This window comes from Diorhabda carinulata, chromosome 5 (genome assembly GCF_026250575.1).
Source record: "Diorhabda carinulata isolate Delta chromosome 5, icDioCari1.1, whole genome shotgun sequence".
Lineage (NCBI taxonomy): Eukaryota > Metazoa > Arthropoda > Insecta > Coleoptera > Chrysomelidae > Diorhabda > Diorhabda carinulata.
Window position 1 is genome coordinate 10,284,855 of NC_079464.1, and position 21,459 is coordinate 10,306,313.

Below are 21,459 nucleotides of genomic sequence, written 5' to 3' on the forward strand. Positions count from 1 at the left end.
TGAACGCAGATTTGCAGATAAACAAAATACTTTTTTCTTCAAGTGTATAATAATATCTTTATTATTTTCGCCAAACACAGATCGTAGAAATATCCTATTCTTTTACTAGTGAAATAATGAACGCTCATTATCGTAGTAGTAACAAAATACTGAGAAACGACAGCAACATCTTTTTATGAGCGTTGTGACCAAGTAGGCAGGAACTGTCTGTGTTGTAAAAATGTCACAAGAAATAGTTTTCAATGTATTATTTTCACGCTTGAAGAAAAAATAGTATATATCACTCGGAGCAGGAGACCCATTATATGTTTCGCCCAGTTTGGTTATGTTAGGTTAGAATCTGGGCTCAACAATAATGATTCATTCTACTCCTAGTAACATAATGTACTACATATATTTTGATAAAGCGACGTTTTATTTAAACGGAACGGTTAACAAACAGAAATGTAGACATTGGAGCAGAGAAAATCCTCACTGGATTTGTTAATGGTGAGATTTATCTAGATTTTTTGATTAAATTTTTAGTGCCTACATTACAAAGACAATTTCCTCCTCATCTAAATGAGATAGATCGATCAATTAACTACGAACAAGACAGAGTTTCACCGCATTGTGCACGTACAGTTGAAAATTATTTAAACAAAGTTTTCCCAATAGGTGGATTGGAAGATCGAATGACCGGCTACATCCCTCGATTTGACTCCTCTCGATTACTTCTTATGGGTTTAATTAAAATCTAAAGTATATTTTAATAGACCAGAAAATATTGCTGATTTGAAAGTTACGATAACGGAAGAAATTAACAAAATAACTCCTGAGGACATACAAAATTTTGTTCGAGAATTGCTAAATCGACTCGGTTATTATCAAGAAGCGAATGGTGGTCATTTTGAACATTTAATTTATTTAAATATTATGAGACATTATTATCTTCATTCTACGTAAAGCTTTGTGATAGAGACGTTATCAAAATTTTACATCTTGAAAATATATTTTTGTCATTTACGATTGCATCAATTTCAGAAAACCTCACATTTATGAACAGAGGACTAGAATACTTTTCCAACAAGATGCCACACGATCTCCTTTCTCATTTAAAATTTTCGAGGGAATGCTCATAATTCAGAGGGGTTGCTAAGGGGGATAATATCTTCACACGGTATATTGTCAATTTAAGAATAAGAACCTGTTTCAGGTTTTTCCACAACGTACAAAATAACACTAAAATTGAATTTATTCCATACATATGGACCGCATTGTATACTAAGTTAGGTTGCAGCATTTGTTTAAAACCCAGTCATCATCAAGATCGTAATATGAGTGTTATCAATACGGCCCTATAATTTTTTTAAAAAATGTCTTAACTCCAATATAGCGTAGAGTATAATACTTGAGTAGGTAGTTGAAAAAGAAACTATTTTTAATAAATATCTGAAAACCATTTGCATATATTTCCTCATGATAATCTCCCATAATCTAAGAGGCAAAAACGTTTAAACCTCATTCAAATTATTCCGAGTCGTTACCAATATGAGTAATAATAAGGCGTTTTCTCTTTCCAGATGAGACTTTTCAACCTGTAGACAAAATATCCACAAAAGCTTGACGTTTGGTTTTTACATTTAAATTTTTCTAACGGTATGTCCTTCAATCAAATAGGTTTAATCTGTATAATATATTTTTCTCTCCTCTCCTCGAAACTGTTATTTCTTCACGATACTTTCTGCTGCATAGAATGATTTCTTATTTTTCAATAAGGGTACTTACTATTTGAGTGTAGAACAAGTGATGTCATTCAAATATCTAGTAGCGAATATAACGTGTAATAGAAATCTAAAGAATGAAGTGAAAATTCAAACAACAAACGCGTCATTGGTATCAGGGTACCTGAGAGATGTAATTTGGCGGGATAAATATATGACTACCAAGAACAAAGTCAAAATATACAAGACCTGTGTGAGAACAGTAATGACATACGCGATAGACCAGAGCAAAGAACACCATAACTTTGCGGCTTTTAACACATTATTTGACCACAAGAGAAATGATGATATAAGGGAGATATGTGACATCCAGGATGTAGTGAGATGGGCGAGAAATCGGCGAAGGGAATGGAGAGACTACGTGGACAGAATGTAAGATGACAGATTGACAAAGATTGCAAAGGAAAAAAACCGAATACATACCGACCAACTACAAGATGGTATGAAAGCTTGGTCTTCATCATCCATCCCAGCTGCAGCTAGGCAACCATTGATGCAAACACAGGACTGATTCCTAGCATACGAAGAAGAAGGTATTTACTATTTATTCTCTTTTTCCTCCAATGCTTAAAGTTCATCTAACGCAAAGTACGTAACAAAACATTTCTTGATATTTTAGGAGATTTTCAATAGAATGAAGAGAGAAAATAATTTTCTCTACACTTGGTAACACCTTTTTAATAAAAAATTCATGTATTGTACGAAGATGATCTATTTGGTTGTATCCTCCAATTAAATTTGTTGTTTTTATGTAGGCTCAGTCTTCGCAGTATTTATATTAATTGTTTCATCCCTTGTTTTAATTATTTTTCCCACTATTTTGGAAATTTTTGTCAAAATACTACATAATTTAACTAACTCAATAAAATTCATATTTTGTTTTCTGTTTCTAATTCTTTTGAATATATTTCTGATCATATTTTTTTTTCTATGGGTGTTAAATTGTGACGTTTCCTTCCAATGCTCAAAGTTCATCTAAGGCAAAGTACGTAACAAAACATTTCTTGATATTTTAGGAGATTTTCAATAGAATGAAGAGAGAAAATAATTTGCTCTACACTTGATAATTTCTTTTTAATAAAAAATTATGTATTGTACGACGATGATCTGTTTGGTTGTATCGTTCAACTGAATTTGTTTTCTTTCTTTAGTGTCAGCCTTCGAAGTAATAATATGAATTGTTTCATCCCTTGTTTCAATTATTTTGCCCACATCTTTGAAAATTTTTGTCGAAATACTATATAATTTAACTCACTAACATTCATATTTTGTTTTATGTTTCTAATTCCTTCAAATACATTTCTGATCATGTTTTTTCTTTGGGTGTTAAGTTATGACTTTTTTTTTTGATGTCCGGTTTACTATTACTATATACTGAATCATATTTATTATTTTTCACAACACACAAAATTCAAATTTTCAAATATATCGAAGATAATTGAGAAATACAAACAATTTTTATTATCATCGTTTTCTGCTCTATCAAATCCTAAGAAACGTGTAACTGATATAAATTACCGTGTATGCAGGGTTTTTGCCAATAACGTAGCTTTAATTTGCGATTGTTGATCTCGTCTATAATCTAGAGTTCGAGAAATATATTATAAAGTACAGCCATGGTGGTATATTCAAGGTGAGTAATATACACAGATAACGTTTCATTTTGTAAGGAACCTTTTATCAGTTTAAAAGTAAATCAGTCAAATTAACGAAACTCTCTAAGTATATAATCAAATAAACTATACTACAAAAAATACAACGGTTGCTACTAGAGTTTTGAGATAGACTATTAAAAACAAATATTTATAATTGAATATGTTTTTCAAAATATTCTCTATTAAGATCAATACACTTGCATGCGTTTTAACCAATTTTCGAAGCATTTTTCTAATCCGATTGAGATAAATCCAGAACACCTTCTTCAAGTGTAAAAAAATGTTAGCCTCGCAATTTATTTTTGATTCGCAGTAATTAGAAAGGATCATTAGGTTGCAAATGAGTGCCGTACGGGGGATGACCAATAAATTCGATGGTTTGACTGTTCAAAAACATTTTTGTTTGAGCTGATGTGTGAGAGCTCGCATTATCGTGATGGAGAATGATTCGTCTTCGGCGATTGGTTACCTTGAATTTTTCGAACACTTTATAGCAAACAAATGCTGTATTACCATTCAGAATTAAATGTTGGCGACTTTTCCACCAATCGACACGAGATTTTTGAGCTAATGTCAAATTATGCGGTATCCAACGCGTACAAATATTTTTGATAGCCAAATGTTTATGCAATACTAAATGTATGGGAATGGAACTAATGTCTAAGTATGCCTCTATCTCACGTTGTGTTACATGACGATATAAGTTTAAGCACAGCATCGATATTTTCTGGCTAATTTTGTACAACCTTCACGAATTTCATCCTGTAAAGAAGTGTCACTTCAATTGAATTTGGAAGACCAGCTGAAACACGGTGGCTCAGGATGTTGCTTCATGGCCAAAAGTCATAGAAAATCAGCCCACGAAAGTTTTCACGGTTTAATTTCATTTTTTAACTAAGATGAATGTTTCAAATATTTGTAAACAATTAAAACCATTAAAAATGTCAATCTTTATGATGGCAATGTCACATTTGACATATTCACATTAGTGTTGATATATCTCAAAACTTGAGTAGCAGTCGTCGTAAATATTTAAAGACAGCGAGTAAAGGGTTTCTGTTACTTTTTGAAAAAATAAACACCCACTTAATTTTACATCAACTAATACTGAATTTTTTTCTTTTAGTCGGTATTCGGGAATTCAACAACTTCTTCGTACAAGATAAACGTCTAGATTGATTGAACTATAAAATCGCTCTACAATATGAGACTCAGGTGGCCCTTGAATAGATATTACTCATATAACCTTTATAGAAATTTTCAATTCATAATAATAATGCCACGCCAGATATTATTTCGGTTTACAAGTAGTAATTTAAAAAGAAATATCTTAGAAGGAGCTTCAACTTTATTCTTATGGCATTTTCTATACGACCCAGACTCTCCATAAAGTTACACGAGGAAATCCGAATGTGAGAAAGTGAAAGATGCAGGTCCAAGATAGGTCCATGTCGGTTTTTCGTGTGCGAGGAAGTGAATATAGATTACATAGAGAGTGTGGATGGTTAGCACTCATGTCGTCAAGACTTGTGTGGAGAGCCTCTATAAGCAAATATTAGTAATGATGACTAAAAGTACCTGGGTGAAAAATTTGCCTGAATTGTCCCGAATATATAATACAGTTGACTTGAACGAAAAAAAAAAAAAATAGAAATCGAATTGCTTCGGTTCATATCTAAGTTGTTTGAAGGTAATGAGGTTCTCATGAATTTCGATCTATCTTGTTGTAGGACAATGTAGACATCTGTACAATTCATTCTTTCTGATCCCTCGATTATCAGAGACCGATAGAAATATTGGAACAGTTCAAACAAACACTCCCAATGGCATTTCTTATTTCTGAAATATCAAAGCATTTAGGGAGCGTCCATAAACCATGTGGTTATATTATAGTCCTTTAGTGACCCTCCCCTCCCTGAGCTTTTTTCATGAAAATATTTTACATATTTCTCTTGGTAATAAATAGCTTCAGGCATTGGCTGAAATTGTTAGAGGTTATTGCTGATAATTTGAGGCTTGCACATTCAACTGTCCTGCCATATTATCTCCACCATCAAAGCTTTGGCCACATTGGAAATCATTTGATAACCTAAACTTAGACATTTCTTGGTATATCGTCGACTTTATCGTTTTCGTTGGTTCAAGTTCTACAAATCCAAGGGACGTTACCTTTCCATGTCTACATTCCGAACACAAAACGTGAGCTGCTCTTTTCTACTGACGTCGGCGGTTTCGTCACAAATAGTCGAGAAGTAATTTATCTTATGAATGCTTCCAACTATTCTCAAGTCCTAAAAGTCTGGTCGTTTTTTCCCACCCAACAACCAACAATATATTAACAGTGCATATTCGTTATATGAAAGATTAAATAGAACATTATGTTCTATGTAATATTCTGTTTATCAATAGAATGTTTAATTTCAATCCCTCATAAATCTTATGATAAATTATTTACTTTAAAAATGTTTTATTCAGGATAAATTTGGACTCAATGAGGCAAGCTATATCCCCTTTAGCTCCACCATAGATTCTCTAGTGATCCAATAATAAGTTATGAATTTAATGATGGTTAAAGTATGAAAAAATTCGAGTTCATATTAAATAAAAGATAATATTGAATGAGAGAATTAGAAACGTCTGATGGATTTCACTTTTAGATGAATATATAAAAAAATTTTAAATAAAAAAATTAAATCACTTATTTATGTCGAAAACAAAAGTAAATAGCCGTGTCTCTGTGTCTTCTGAAATTTTCCGTATAAAACAGAAATACTTACTTGAGAAACAAATATTAACATTATATAAAAAATTCAAATATTAAAAAAAACATACACAAATAAAGAGAGCATAGAATGACACCAAACAATTTTTTTACCACAGGATTATGAATAGATATTCTATTGTCTGGTTTCTGTATAACATTTTCATAATGATAAGATAAGCGACGAAAATCAATTTTTTTATACTTATTTTTATACTCACGTAAAATAATTGCTCGACTGTACTTTTTACGATCAATTTATGGCATTTAGTAGTTGTAGGTAGGTCTAATGACTAATTAAAACAAAATTGTACTTCTAATCTAAACAAACATTAATTAAGTAGATATGCTCGATCCGTAGGTGGAGGAAATATTAATCAAATCGTGATTGTTTGTTTCTTTTTTTCTTTTGTAATCGTGTGTAATTATAGATTTCCATATAATATGTACGTACGTACATGTATTAATGATAAGAACATCCTGTACAATAATACACTATAATGCTAGTTTTTTAAAAGAAGCCATGATCGTGTTTTGGCTTACGATTTGTATAAACAGTTCGTAATTCACGATGGTGAAATTATCGTTCACGAACATTTTAACTACAATATCAAACTAAGTTGGATATTCCAGTCGTAAAAGATTAATCCTGGTTACACAGAGGTCGGCGTAAGTCAGGCAATTGCATTGAGAAAAAAAAAGTCAGCGTTAAAATGAATTTATTGAAAGAAAAAAAGGATTCGAAAAAGAGATACTGTAAGTGTTCAAATTCACACCATCTTGATGAATGCACTTACGGCAACTTTTCTCAAAGGAGTTCGGCAAAGCATGTCAAGCTGTCCGCGAAAAGTGTTAAATTCTTCTTCAATTGCAGTTCGAAGGCCCCACAGGTATAAATCCCAGGGTATCAGGTCATATGACCGTATGAGCAACTCAACGAATCCTCGTCTGCCTATCCATTCTCCAAAATAACGCGTAGTGTGGCAAAGCATTATCCTACATGAAACGACGGATATTCGAGAAAATTGGGTCGTTGTTCATTTACTCACGTACATTATCGAGCATTTTCAGGTAACTTTGGCCCGTCACGTGATCCTTAAAAAGGTACGGAACCAGGAAAACTCACGCATGTATACCTGCCCACACACATATCATAAGCAGGTTTAATTCTTTTTCAATGAAGACGTGAGGAATCTAATCGTTCCAGTACACGCAGTTATACCGTGCTGTTCATCTTGAATATTCAGCTTCATCCGACCACAAAATAGAAAGCTAAAGCTGCGGATCATCCTGACTGTATCCGAGTTACCACAATTCCAATCTGCAATCGAAATCATCCTCGTGGAGTGCGTAGAGGAGACGAGGACGGTAAAGTCGATAGTGCATGCGTTTCGGTATTCTTCCTAAAGAAATATAGTATATTTGAAGTTCTTCCGATAGCTGCATATTTTAATTACTTATAACAGATACGCGTCGGCAACAAAGCCCGTTTTTAAGAATGTATGGCACGTCTTTTACACTGTTGAATTATTTGGTAGCGGTAGTTCGGAAATTGTTGTTAAAACATATTGTAGAACATAGTTTTTTAATTCGCGTTCATACGCAGATACGGCATAACAAAAAAAACTCTTTCTTGAAGCGTGAACTTGTATATGTTATTCATTCTGAAGACGCGTCTAGGGAATAAGCACGTGTTATCATGACAGACACAACAGTCTGAAGCACGAACATTCTTTGTTTTAATCTTTTTCGTTGCGTTGTCAGATTTATAAGCGTTGTCGGACTTATGTCGAAGATTTCGGGATTTACTCGAGCGTGTCAGATTAATATAAGGAATTCATCCTCATCTGGTGGAGTATTGTTTTATGATTGACGTCTACTGTGTCTGTCTTTTCAGTCTTCTGGTTTGTGGTGGAGTTAGAAGATTGTTTGCAAGTGGATGGGGATGGTCTTGTAATACATTTTAATATTTGGTTAGCAGTGAAGTTCTGACATCTTCATACGTTGTTTGGGTCTCTGCGTAATATATTATTAGGAACTCACCGAAAGGCATTGCATATTTGTGTTGATACTTTTGACTGGTAATGCCTTATCGATCGCATATTTGAACAGCTTGCGGTTCACCAAATTGGAGCTCCGTTCGAACTGACACAATAATTATAAATAAGAAATTTAATGTCAAGTTTGAGATGTGAGTTGAAATTCATGAACCATTATATTTTTCTTAAGCTTGAGTTAAGTTATCTACATCTTTCTTAAGATTGTATTATCTTTTCGTTCATTTATGTTTTCTTCATATTAGTCGACTGTCACAATTAATTTTTAAATATTTGACATCATCATCAAAACACAAAAATTTTAGACAAAAATATATCTATTTTTCAACGTTTTCTTCTTTTAGCTCCATACATTTTTCCCAACGATGTTCAATAAGTTCGATACCCTTTTTATAATAAGGATCGTCAATCTCCTCAAATAGCCCTCAACTGCCAACATCACCACTTAATTGTTGGAAAATTTTTGACCACCGAGATATTTTTTGAAATCTGGAGACAGAAAATAATCCTAGGGGGCTGAATCTGGTGAATAAGGTGCATGAAGTAGCAATTCAAACTTTAATTCATTAATTTTGTCCATTGTCAAAACGGATATGTGAGCTGGTGCATTGTCTTGATGAAACAACACTTTCTCCTGAGCCAAATGCGGCCGTTTTTACTTGATTTCTCCACTCAAACGTTGCAATAAGTTCGCATTACACTAACCTATGATAGCATCCCAAAAAACAGTCGCCAAGACCTTGTATACAGATGGAATGGTCTTTGATTGTTTTGGAGTCGGTTCTCCCTTTTCAGTCATTTGTTTTGATTTTTCGTTTATTTTGGGTGTCATGGACCCACGTTTCATCAATGGTTATGAAACGGCGCAAAAATTCGGCTTTATTTCTGTGAAACACTCGATGAAAACATCTTCACCACGTTGTTTTTGTTCCATTGTAAGCAAACGTGCCACCCATCTTGCACACAGCTTTCTCTTTCCAAATTTTCAATTGATATGCGATGTACCGTACGTTTTGAGATGCCTACTATGTATTCTAGCTCGCGTATTTTCAGTCGATGATCATCCAGAATTGCTTTGTGAATTTCTGGAGTCATCACCTTATTTGGTCGGTGGCGTAGCTGGTCTTCGCAGGTCGTATGGCCTCGTTTAAACTCTGCTATCCAATATTTTACTAGTTCAGCTTTTATATTATAAACGTTCACAATTAACGCCTGCCAAACAACAAATACTAAACAACGTGGCTTCTTCAAACCTAAACATATGCTGTATAGGTTGTGTACTTTCTAGTGTAATGGTTTTTTTCAAGCAATTACCGCATCCCTAGGTCAAGCCAGTTACTTCTGGGACCATCCTCGTACAGGTAATATAGAGCTGCTCAAACTTAGAGTTGGCACTACCCCGTTTCTCAATGTTCTGTGTGTTGACTTAATCATTTTGATCCAAAATAGTCTTGAATGAATGGATTATTGATAATCATCAATGGAGTTACACTTAAGCAACTGAAGTTGTTTCTGATCATTTGAGGAGTAATTTATGCCAATAAATTCAGGACTTAAATTAGGATATTGACATGAAAAATTTTCGAAATTATTTTTACCAAAAAAGTAGTTATTACAAAATGATTAAGCTACATTCTGAATAAAATTTTTTTACTAATATATTTAATGAATTTTTTCTCCAAATGTCAGCAATTTATATTTTAAGTTTTAAAAACACTCTGGATGTAGTGAAAGATTGCATTTCTTACATAAGTAAATTGTCAGCTTTATATATGGATTCTCTTTTCACAATGAAATGATCTAACCGATCCAAACCAAGCTCATTTCCTTGTAATTGATAGTGTGGATAATGACCATAATTCAGAAGAATGAATAGAACACATTTCCTCTGGAATTGCAAAAGGTCTATGTTAGAACCTAACCGACTATGAAATACTCATCCTTGGACCATACAAACATTTTTTTAGACGTAATTCCAATTCTATATGTGGGTATGAATTAGTCGATCAAATCGATTCTTCCCAATGAACTAGAGTAATTTGAATCGTGATTCTTTTTAGAATACTTATTCGCGGATTTTGGAGCACTAGAATACAATTTATCAAAACTGGAACGACGTGATTGTCATTTCATTAGACCATAAACAATTTTCCATTGGAAATCATTTGACATTCACCCCATACTACAGTTTATTCAAATCATATTCTCAATATATCAAAAATATAATTTTTTTTACATATTTTTGTAGTAACATTAAATTTGGCCTGTAGATAATAGAGATATACCAAAATACGAAAAATTTTTTTCAGTTTAGAATATGAAAATAATAATTCTGTTAGAAAGAAAATTACTTTTCACGCAGGTAACTTGCAGAAATGTGAGTTACCCAAAACAACTCCCTTTCTCTATGAGTCACATGAAACTAACTGTTCATTTTTTACGTTGACCCTTCTGACATTAAAAGTTTGTCCAATAGCTGTTAATAATTATCTGCGAGTTCGTACCGGCTTACGAGAAAATTAAAAATATGCAGAACTTTTTGTATTATAAAACTTCCATTACTCAGTACTTCTACCATCAAACTTACATCAAATTACCTTCAGATACCAGATTACATTCAATAGATTCACTATGATGTGTAATTTTCCTTAATTTTATTTAAAGTGAGAGCTGAATTTAATCTAAAGGCCAAAAGCATGGGGCGGTATTCTATTATTGTTTCACATATTTATTCACTTTGTAGTAAAATAAGCATTCGTACTTTCCGATGTAAAATTAAATTAGTAAAGTAAAATTACTTCTTAAAAGAACTGATTTTAACAATAAATACTCGTTCAATCCAATATTGCGTTGAAAACAACACAGTTAACAAAGCTAACGTCAAATTCAACTTTTAGTACAATCAGCTATTCACTTTATATTCAACGCCAATTATATCGTCTTTATTACGTATTACGTATGTCTTGTAGTTGGTTTTATGGAGAAGATAATCGATCTTATATTGTTGTTTGATTTCTACTGATAGAAGACAATATTTCGAAAATTTTTGTTCGATAAATCATAGATTAAGTAATATGATTGAAGACCTCCACTGTTTCTATTATAATTTTTTGGAATTTCTCAAGTAAATTCTTTTTTAAATAAAATGGAACACAAATATTAAATTTCGAACATCCAATTTAAATTCAAATTAAATTGAAAAAAGTCTCCTCTAATACAGGTATTTAATCAACCTTCTAATATTTGAAATGAAAGTGAAATTATGTTTAATATTAAACGAACAATTATTCCGTTATCTTTTTAATAAACTTTTTGCCGTACATATTCTGGTTTCCTTTTATCCCCCAAAGTAGTTTCGCATTTAAAAATAATTCTTTATTCATCTAAAGAATTGTATGATTGTAATATCTTGATGCGATCGAAACATTTGAACACATTGATTATTGTATATTCTATAATACTTTATTATTTATATGTATCATATTATTTTATAGTTCAGTCATTTTAGGTTATCTGCGGAAAAATTCCTAATGAGATGAATTTTTGTATACACCTTTATTAAGGTGTTTTAATGAAAATGTGAAATATCGATATGGATATGGTGCCGGCTAAAAAAGTTATAGAAGTAAAAAAATCACGAAAATCATTTTCTCGCAAATATCTCGTGATCAATTGTTCGGAGGTCAGTTATTATAAAAATTGTTAATTGTAAAATTATCTACATTTTTCTGTAATATCGACCGTGTTCGGAGTAAAGCGCTGAAAAAGCGACTATATCATGACGATGCTCACCACCTACACGGCACGTTTTTTTAACATGGTTTCCCTGTACGCATAATCCATGATATTCAATAAAGAATTTTTTCTTATCCGTTGTCGATATCTTCAGTTTCTCTATCAGTAATAGTTGCTGACAAATATTTCCATAATTTACAGACTCTGCGTTTAATATGACTGGCTCCGTCATTGAACAGTTCTGAACACCTCAATCTAATTTTTTTCATCTAAATTTTCCGCCACAACCTTTCGTACAATTAAAAAAGTTGGAGTTCAGTAGATCTTGAGATGCTGGTGGTCATAAAGTCTTTATTGACCGTAATATATTATTTTTTAACTCCCAACCCCACCGTTCTGGATCAATTTTTCTTCCTAGCTAGGTTTGTATTGGATAATGTACTCAATAAATATGCTGAAGAAGTAAGTGGTAATAAAGGAAATTTCACAGCTGTTCTTTGTCCTGTTGCAGTATATGTAATTATCTATCGATTGTTCTTAATTTCGAGCAACGTATATAGCTAATGGAAAATGTATTCCACCATTGACAATGACATCCCGAGATCAATTTTCTTGTTTGAATATCCTGCAAAATTATTTACATCAGGTGTTTTCTCAAACATCTTCACTAATTTCTATTTTCCTCTCCCAAAAAGTAGTGAAATTGTATCATCATGGCATGTAGAAACAGAATATTTTTCTAGCAATGTGGATACATGTTGAGGCTATCAGTCGAGTAGATTTTTGTCTCAACATTATGAAAACTGTTTGAGAGCGGAAAACAACTAAAACAACGTGTGTAACACTCTAGTTGAATTCAGGTATAAAGAGACGGGTCTCGTAAGAATGAAATACGGAACACCTTCTAATATTACTCGTACTTTTGAAGCTCGGCACCTATAAATCGAACTGCTCTCTTCTGTAGCGAGTCGAGCATCCTCAGGGTAAGCATGCGTGACTCAATACAGAAGAGAGCAGTTCGACTTATAGGCGACTCAGAGTTGACTAAAAACTTTGACATCTTAGAGCGTAAAGGAAAAGCCGCTGGCTCTTTACGGATACCACCACGGCAAATGCTCTTCTGAGCTGTCTAACATAATCCCGCCTAGAACAGTTTTTGCAAGACCTAATTGATGGGCAGACGCAGATTATTTATGAACATCGACTTTGTCTGCAGACATCTAGAAGTTCAATTTATCGGGACTCATTTCTTTGGAGAAGTGTAATCCTGTAGAATCCGCTACCAAGACACGTCTTTCCAGAGCACCACAACCTGGCATATCTACACAGCAGGAACTACTCGAATTACTTGAGTGTAATAGGGTTTACCCACTTGTGTTCGTTTTTTACATAAAAGTGTCATTAAAAAGCAATACAGGTCACGCCCTGGTGTACAGTATACAATACCATATATGAGTCCAGTCGCTTTCTCAGGGATCTACTCGGAAAACGGGTGTTTTTCCAGATAAATGCGATATTTTTTTTTGTAGATAATTCTACTAGGAACAATTTTGATAATAACTGATTTTCTTGACCTTTTTACATTTATAACTTTTTTAAGCAGTACGAATTAGATGTCAATTTTTCACATCTTCATTACAATAACGTAATAAAAGTGTATACAAAAATTCAGCTCACTAGGAATTTTTCCCCAGGTTGGGGTTTAAAATGCCTAAAATGACTGGACTAATAAGTTTGAATTTATTTGACTTTTGTCAGTACAATTTTTCTGTTTCTTTTCGCACTAAAACTACATCTTTACTTGATGAATTAATTAATCAGAGTATTTTTTTTAATTCAGAGAAACAATACGTATCTTTCTATATTAAACATTCCATGTAAACAAACAAAATAAAATCGCAAAAACCTGCTACCTCAACTCGAAGTATGTCATTAATAATTAAACTATAATTAAACAATTGAAGGGCCACGGAGAAGAACGATCACAGTCCCGAAAACAAAAATTTCCAGCATTGCGTTTTTTAAGTTTGAAGTTGAATAAGAAACTTAAATTTTTCAGTCTTTATGCAGTAATACATTATTTATGACATTGTAACAATTTAAGAAATGTACTTAGTACATTGAACCGAAATAAATTATTTAAAAACTAAAAATAAATATGGACTCTGATCGTTTCTGCCAGATAGCTACTGAGGAGGTTCATCAATTGGTTAATCATTTACAAATTCGATGTCATCTTCTTCTTCAACAAGAGCAGGGACTAGTGAGTCGTAGACTCTTTGTGTAACCGGATTGGTCAAGAACTGCTTTATATGAAGGAGGTCCCATTGTACAGATTTTCAAGTTGGCCTACTTCTCGTACAAACTTTCTTGAATTTTTCCTTGTACCCTGATTTTCTACCAAATTCGCTTTAACGTAGTTCTTTCTTGTCGACTTTCAGCACTCGAATTGGCCGTGTCGCAATAGCGCACTTTTTAATGTAGACATAAGACAAAAAAATCAGTCCAAGTTTAAAATTTTACCTCATTGATTACTGTGTTAATTACTGTGAATGATGAAGGTTTGATTCTGCACATTCTGTACATTCCTCCATCATCAGCGTACGATTTCTGGTTCACAAGGCTCATGTCCTTATCTCCCTCCATATAAAAGTGATCTCTTATGGGGAAGACCACTTTAACAGTCTGAGATCGTTTCAGTGTACAAACAGTAGTGAAGGAAACGTATAACCATAAAGTTCTTGTTTTGGTCTGCGCATTAGTCACAGAAAATACCTAAGTGCTTTACTGTTGGGCTCAGGACATTTTCAAAGAAGTGTTTTAGCATGGGGAAAACATTATCAGCCCCCTTTCGAACGACACTCGTGTGTAAAATAGTGATGGCGAGTCTGACAACACAAGAATGTACATGTCAGACGTTGTTATATTAGGAGATGGTAGATTTTTGTGAAAGTCAATGGTAATTACCTCAACTTCTTCATTTTTTCTACTTTCTTTGCGACAGTTTCTTTTGATTGAATAAAATTTTTGACTTTTAGCCAAATGTACTTTTTCGCTCTCCTTGTTCTTGATTGATTCATAATTTTTGATATTATTTTAGTACGCATGTAGGTATTTGTTATCAATTAGTATTCACATGTTACATTTATTATTTACATTGGTCTACACACTATGAATAGAAAAGCTGAAGATTGCCGAGCCAATGACTTTTTCCTGGAAAAGTTGAAGTGAAACGAAATGCACTTTACTGTGGTACTAAAAAATTAATCTTTTTCAATTGAAATATCTGCTTTATCTGTATAACGCGGCGCTAAATCGCACAACGTTCCTTTAATTGGAAAACTATCAGTAACAATTAATCTCAAGACAATTGAATGAAATTTAGTAATTTTTTAATTGTATACTATTTCGTTCTTTTGTAAAAAAATTTATGCATTTTATTTTATACTATGAAAAATAGTACTTACTGTTTCATAATTGGAGCCAACTAAAGAATCTTTATTCACTGCTAAGATTAATTCCCCTATTTCAAGACCAGCCTAGAACAAAAAAAAAACGAAATTAGTAACCAAAAAAGTATTGCAATAATCACAAAAACACACATGAATATTTATTTCCACAATTTATGATTGTCAACGATAATATAAAATCATAAGCATAGGCGTACGTTTTCATACGCAATATTTAACAATAAGATTGAAATTGAACACGATCTGAAAAAAGTGAATAATTCACGACTATTGTATAAAAAGTATATATAAAAAATAGTTTTGGATAGTTTATAATACAATTTTAATCATATATTTTTTTTAATTCTATGATCAGTATTTATAGAGAAAAAAATTATTGAAAATTCTAAAATTTTGAAGGTAGTTTAAACATTTTAGTAAAGCCGTCATATGCGTGACGACATAGGTATAAAATAAATATTGAACTTATGATACATAGTAAATACGACAGTTACTCTCGGTTATTCCAAAACCGTTATTATTAAACTATGATTAATCTAAATAATGGTATATAAATCGAGTCTTAAACCAGATTATGCCCAGAAATTCGAATTTACAACAAAAAAGGTTTGGAAGTGTTGATCGTTTTTACGATCCTACGAGATGTAATTATGTTTGTTGCGAGGATCATTTCAATGTAATATTCAAATTTAACTTATTTTAATATTTTATAGGAATTAAGTTTATTATGCTCTCAATTATTAACGTGATTATGTAATAATAATAATAAGAACTGAACCTCTCAAAGGTTTATTCACTTTATTCTTTATATAGAAAAATGTTTTACGTAACTAATAAGTAAAAACTGTATTATAACGGCACACGCTACGTTGCCGGCAAAGAAAACCTCGAGATCATCAAGCAGACAACTGCTCAATGTTTTTATTAAACCTATGACGTCACAAGTGAAAACCAATGAATCGTTTTCTTAGTTGAAAATTTGAAATTTTTGCGATTTTCAATTAAATATTTAGATATTATTTTTTCACTTTTAATTAAATATTTTACTTCCTGACATTATTTCGTATCAAAAACTTCCTGACATTATTTCATATAAAGAACTTATACAATAAACAAAAAAAATACTTATTCAAAAATGCAAGTACATGTTCGCAGAATGAGGAAGAGGCCTTCAGAAAGATTGGCCTTATGTAAAATTAGGTTGCAACTCGGAAAAACGATATTTCACGTGTTACTAAGAAAACAACGACAATATGAGTTCAGTTGCAGAATATTTTTAATATACTGCAATAAAAACAAAGTGAGGGAGAAGGGCAGTGCTACTAGAGCAAGCAGTGTGAGTTGATACAGCTGGCATAGTTAGTTTCGTAATTTGCCAAACGCGAGCGGAGGCAATGTTGGCTAACAGATAAAAATCGCCGCCTGGCATGGCATAGCATTTGATGGGCAATACATTTTGAGGTTGAGAGGTATATCAAAAACAAACTGGAATTGGTGTATGTGTCTGTGTGTTGGGATCCAATGCATAGATTGGAATTAGCAGAAAAACATACTTATGCTTCAGTTCTAGACTTAGTTAAAAAGGGGCATTTTCTAATAGATGATGCCATGAAAGAGTTTTCTACTGGTCAAAAATATGAACACCTTTTTGAATCATCAAAATGAATTCCAAGATTACTTTTACAAACCAAAAACAATGAAATTGGCCAGTTACTCTCAATCAGTTTTTCAAACATTTCTAGGGAATTACAGAGCTTCAGTTTGTCCTTCAGAAAAGAGTTCATAATCATTTTCTTAGTCTAAAGCTAACATAATAGCAATCCTCTTACTTGCTGATATTTATTCAATTCTCTCCCACTTTTCAAAAGAAGTTCAATCTAGTTGCCATTTTTTAAGGCAGTACATAAATTACCTGGACAATCTTCAAATTGTGTTTTGATAACATGCCTGACTGTATTTTCAAATACACAAAGATGGCAAAAGTACAAACAAAGAGTTTTCATTTAAAGGTGTGCCTTTGCCTGACATACCTGTTAGCAGTAAGAGGAAGAGGTCACAGATAGTTGAGAATGAAGTCACTGCACTTACTGTATGTTGTTCAGAGTTTTTAAAATATTTAGATTCCCTTAAAGAACAATGCAAGAAATACCTAGACTCAGATGAAGCTAACCATTCTGTAAAAGTAATTAGATTAGCCGACTATTTGTTCAATCTAGATTATTTAATTTCCCCAAGAAATAATGTACGTGATGGAAAGGCAGAAAAAAACTTTGCCTCTAGTGATGTTTTTTTGAGACTGTCAATGTTTGTGGCTATGCTTTTCGGTTCTCTGTGGGCAGAAACCAATTGTTTTTTGAATATAAACAGTTGTTGCAGTGGATGTTGGAAATACTAACCTCAAGTATTCAAATGTCAGAAATGCTTACCTCCAAAGTGATTGGAAGAATTCGGAAAGTGTTGAGTGATACAACCTTGCCATGTTTTTCATAGTTTGCTTGTTATAATCTAACTTAATCTATTTAAGATGTTATGTTACATTCCAACTCCTATGTAGGCTAAGACCATACGTTAAGTATTTGTTTTATGATCATTAAATATTAATTATTCAACTTTATACCTGTATTTTTATTTCTTTCCTAATCAATATGTCTTTTAAACACCTTTAAACCTCGGGGAATCGCCGCAATTCTACAAATAATGTACAAAAAATAATGTAATTCCTGCAAAAAGTTTTTAAGGTTTTCTGCTTTCGGTCTCTATTCCTTCCTTCACCTCATCAAAGAATGATGCGTAATACTATCCTGTTATTGTTTCACCTTCTCGAAGATAATTTTGAAGATATTTTTTGAGTATTTCAAAACGGCCGATGAAACTGTCTTTGCCTTTTTCGAAGTGGTTCGCCTTTTGTAATCCACTGTCTAGACGGTTTTTTGTTTTAAAAATAAGTGGTGGATCCAGGTTTCATCTATAGTATTGAATCTTTGCCTGAATTTATTTAAAATGCGTCAATAAGACCAGGAAAATGTTCATTCGAAAGAGCTTTCGGTCACTAGTGTTCAAACGCGACACAGATAGTATTTTCGATAATATCGCTTGTTGTCGCTGTCCAAAATTTTACCGTCGTAGATGATAAATATTTAATGAAAGCTCGATACTAGATATTTTTTATTTTCATATTTTGTCAACCAGAAACTCAGCGTTAAAAATAGCTGAAATGAATGTAAAAACCGAAAGCACTTCATCTATGATAGCATTTGTTTTTAAATTAATCTATAATCAATCGTATCAGTCTATATGTAACAAACTATAGCATCAAGTCAATGTATTTTTATATTACTTTTTTAAACGAGATAGAATTTCAGTTAATGGAATTTCAATTAATGGAAAAATGCTCAGTTCCATCTATTAGTATATCAAATTGCGATTTTTTATACACAGTAATAATGTAAACACGTTGTCCAAATTAAAAAATTTACGCCATTGTTCATTTTGTTAAATGGCAACATTGTTATTTTGTTTTCAATTTTTATAAGTTCTGTGAAGTTGTAGATTATCTACTCTCAAATATCAAATTTTTATTATTTACCAATTACAATAACAAGTAACCAAGTTATAAGAAACATAACATCAAATAATTGAATTCAATTACTACCATTGTACACAGTACAGGGTTCTTCCCGTTTCACCTAAATTAATTTCAACCTTCTGAAACTTCCGGTTATATCGTGTGATAGATATGTGATGTGATAGATTCCCAAATTTTATAGAATTAACTTAACTAATAAAAAAACGATGACGAGAAAATAATGCTGTGACATGAAAAATAATTTCTCGTACGATCCCTAGTTTCTGAAGTATAAGCGTTTAAATTTACGAAATCAGAACTTATATTTAAGTATATATTCTAAATTATACATTCGAATATTATGAATTTTTAATGAATGATTACTTATGTCCATGTAGTATGTTTGTCGAAATAAAAAGTGCTACAATATTATCTCATGGCCACGGGCGGCTCATGCCCAATGGTTAACAATCCATAACTTTTACAGGGACAACCTGTACAATCTAAAGATAGCAAAAATGAATTTTTCATTCAATTTTTTAACAAAAAGGTACTTAATCTTTGTTAAACTTCATAATATTTATGGTTTAGGATGTATGTAGTATTTTATATCGTTGCATATGACAAGGAAACATTCTGAAGAAAATTATAATAAGTTGTCGGTTAGCGTACAACTTATCAAATAGAAACAAAAAACAAAATATAATAAATTCCGAACAATACGGAGAATATTTCTTTGAACTTGGCAGCCCTTTCCAAGAATGTGCCTTAAAGTGTCACAAGTTTATCGATCATTTCGTTCCTTGCGTTTACCGTTGTTGCATATACTCAGCTTTTAAGATATCCGCAAAAACATGAATCCATTGTATTTAATTCAGGGGAACGTGGTGGCCATGCTAATGAACCTCCTCAACCAATCTACCTATTAGGAAAAATCTTATTAAGATGATTTTCACATCATTTTGGAAGTAGGGAGCGGCTCCATCGTGCATGAACCACATGTCTCTGGGAATGTTTAGTGGAATATCACATAACAAAGATGGGAAAAATCATTTAGCAGAAATTCTAAGTAACTAACTTCTCACATTTCAATTTTATCGTTATGTAAGTTATAGGATGTTCGACAGTATGCAGTTCAATTAGAAACCATACATTTGATCAATTTGAACAAAGAGTACTTTTCAGATAGTAATTTAGAATTATTTATTTGTCAAACACACCATATAGATAATAGGTTCCCATATAAGTAATGATTTCGCAGCTTTAGAGGCCTATAACTCAAAAACGAGGGGTCGTATGAGAATTTTTTTTCATGTCACATCATTATTTTCACGTCATCTACTCGCTTCCTAATTTTTTGGACCAAGTCCCTGAATACTACGTATATGTGGAAACCATAACATATATTTAATTCACAATAGAGTGGTAGCTGCGTACCTCTTTGTGTTTTATAAGACAATGAAAAAAGTATTTATAATTTGGTACAAAAATTGAATAATAAACATTTATTAAAATGTTTTGTTTCCATTAAAATTACAAATTCTTGGATTATACAGAATTATCCTAGCTATCGAAGCAAGTGGCGCATGTTGGACAAGTTAATCGCAAACTAGTTTTATACACTTCATGTAATCTTTTGATTGTGTTTGGATTCTTTGCATATGTAGGAATATCTGATGGATGACTCTTACTGGCTGTAGAAAGTCGTCTAGTCGGACTTGTAGATCGTCCATTCAGGAGAAATCAAAAGCCTTAGTTCTTGGCCAAGCATGCATTGCAAATCTCACATGAATTTTTTTAACTCTGTTTTATATTTCTCGCCCAGTTGTACACTCAATGATTTCAAAAATTTCCTATCCGTGTCACTCGAGGCAAATTGTTGTTTATGTTCCATATATGCTGCTATAGCTGAAATGTGAGTTATTTGTAAAAAAACTACTAGAAGGCCACTGGTTCGTTCTGCATTTTATAAATAAGCTCGTACAATACAAATGTAAACAATCAGGTTTGAATATCAAGCAAGGTACATTGATATTGATATTTATGTTGCAGTGTTTCCTTTACGCCGATAACATGCACCGCACTTCACATTTCCACCGCCTCGATCTCCGCAGAACTGTTTTGCACAACTAAAATACCTATCTGGGTAGGTATTTTAGTGTTAGTATTGTAGATTAAAACCACGATACCTCACGAATGGTGAGTCGTAAGAGAAAAAGTGACTGGAATATTTTTATAGAGAATTGTATGATCTACAACTTTTGTCTAACCTATTTTCAAGATAGTACCGTTTTCGAGAAACCTTAATTTTGTACTTTTGACCTTGAATTAAAGTCGGAACGAAGGGAATTTTTGACATTTTATTTATAATGATACTAATTTTTATTTCTATGTGAATTTTGGCTAAGTTATGACTTATTTTTGTCTATTTTGATAATGTACAGTGTGATTTT

General features: G+C 32.4%; 1 protein-coding gene across 1 annotated transcript in view; it reads right to left on the reverse strand.

Moving 5' to 3' along the window:
- LOC130894286 (uncharacterized) overlaps window positions 1-21,459 on the reverse strand; it is a 462,711-nt gene that overhangs the window by 40,266 nt on the left and 400,986 nt on the right. Inside the window, exon 28 of the mRNA XM_057801000.1 lies at window positions 15,439-15,510. Coding sequence (XP_057656983.1) covers window positions 15,439-15,510 — 72 coding nt within the window. The remainder of the gene's footprint in view (window positions 1-15,438; window positions 15,511-21,459) is intronic.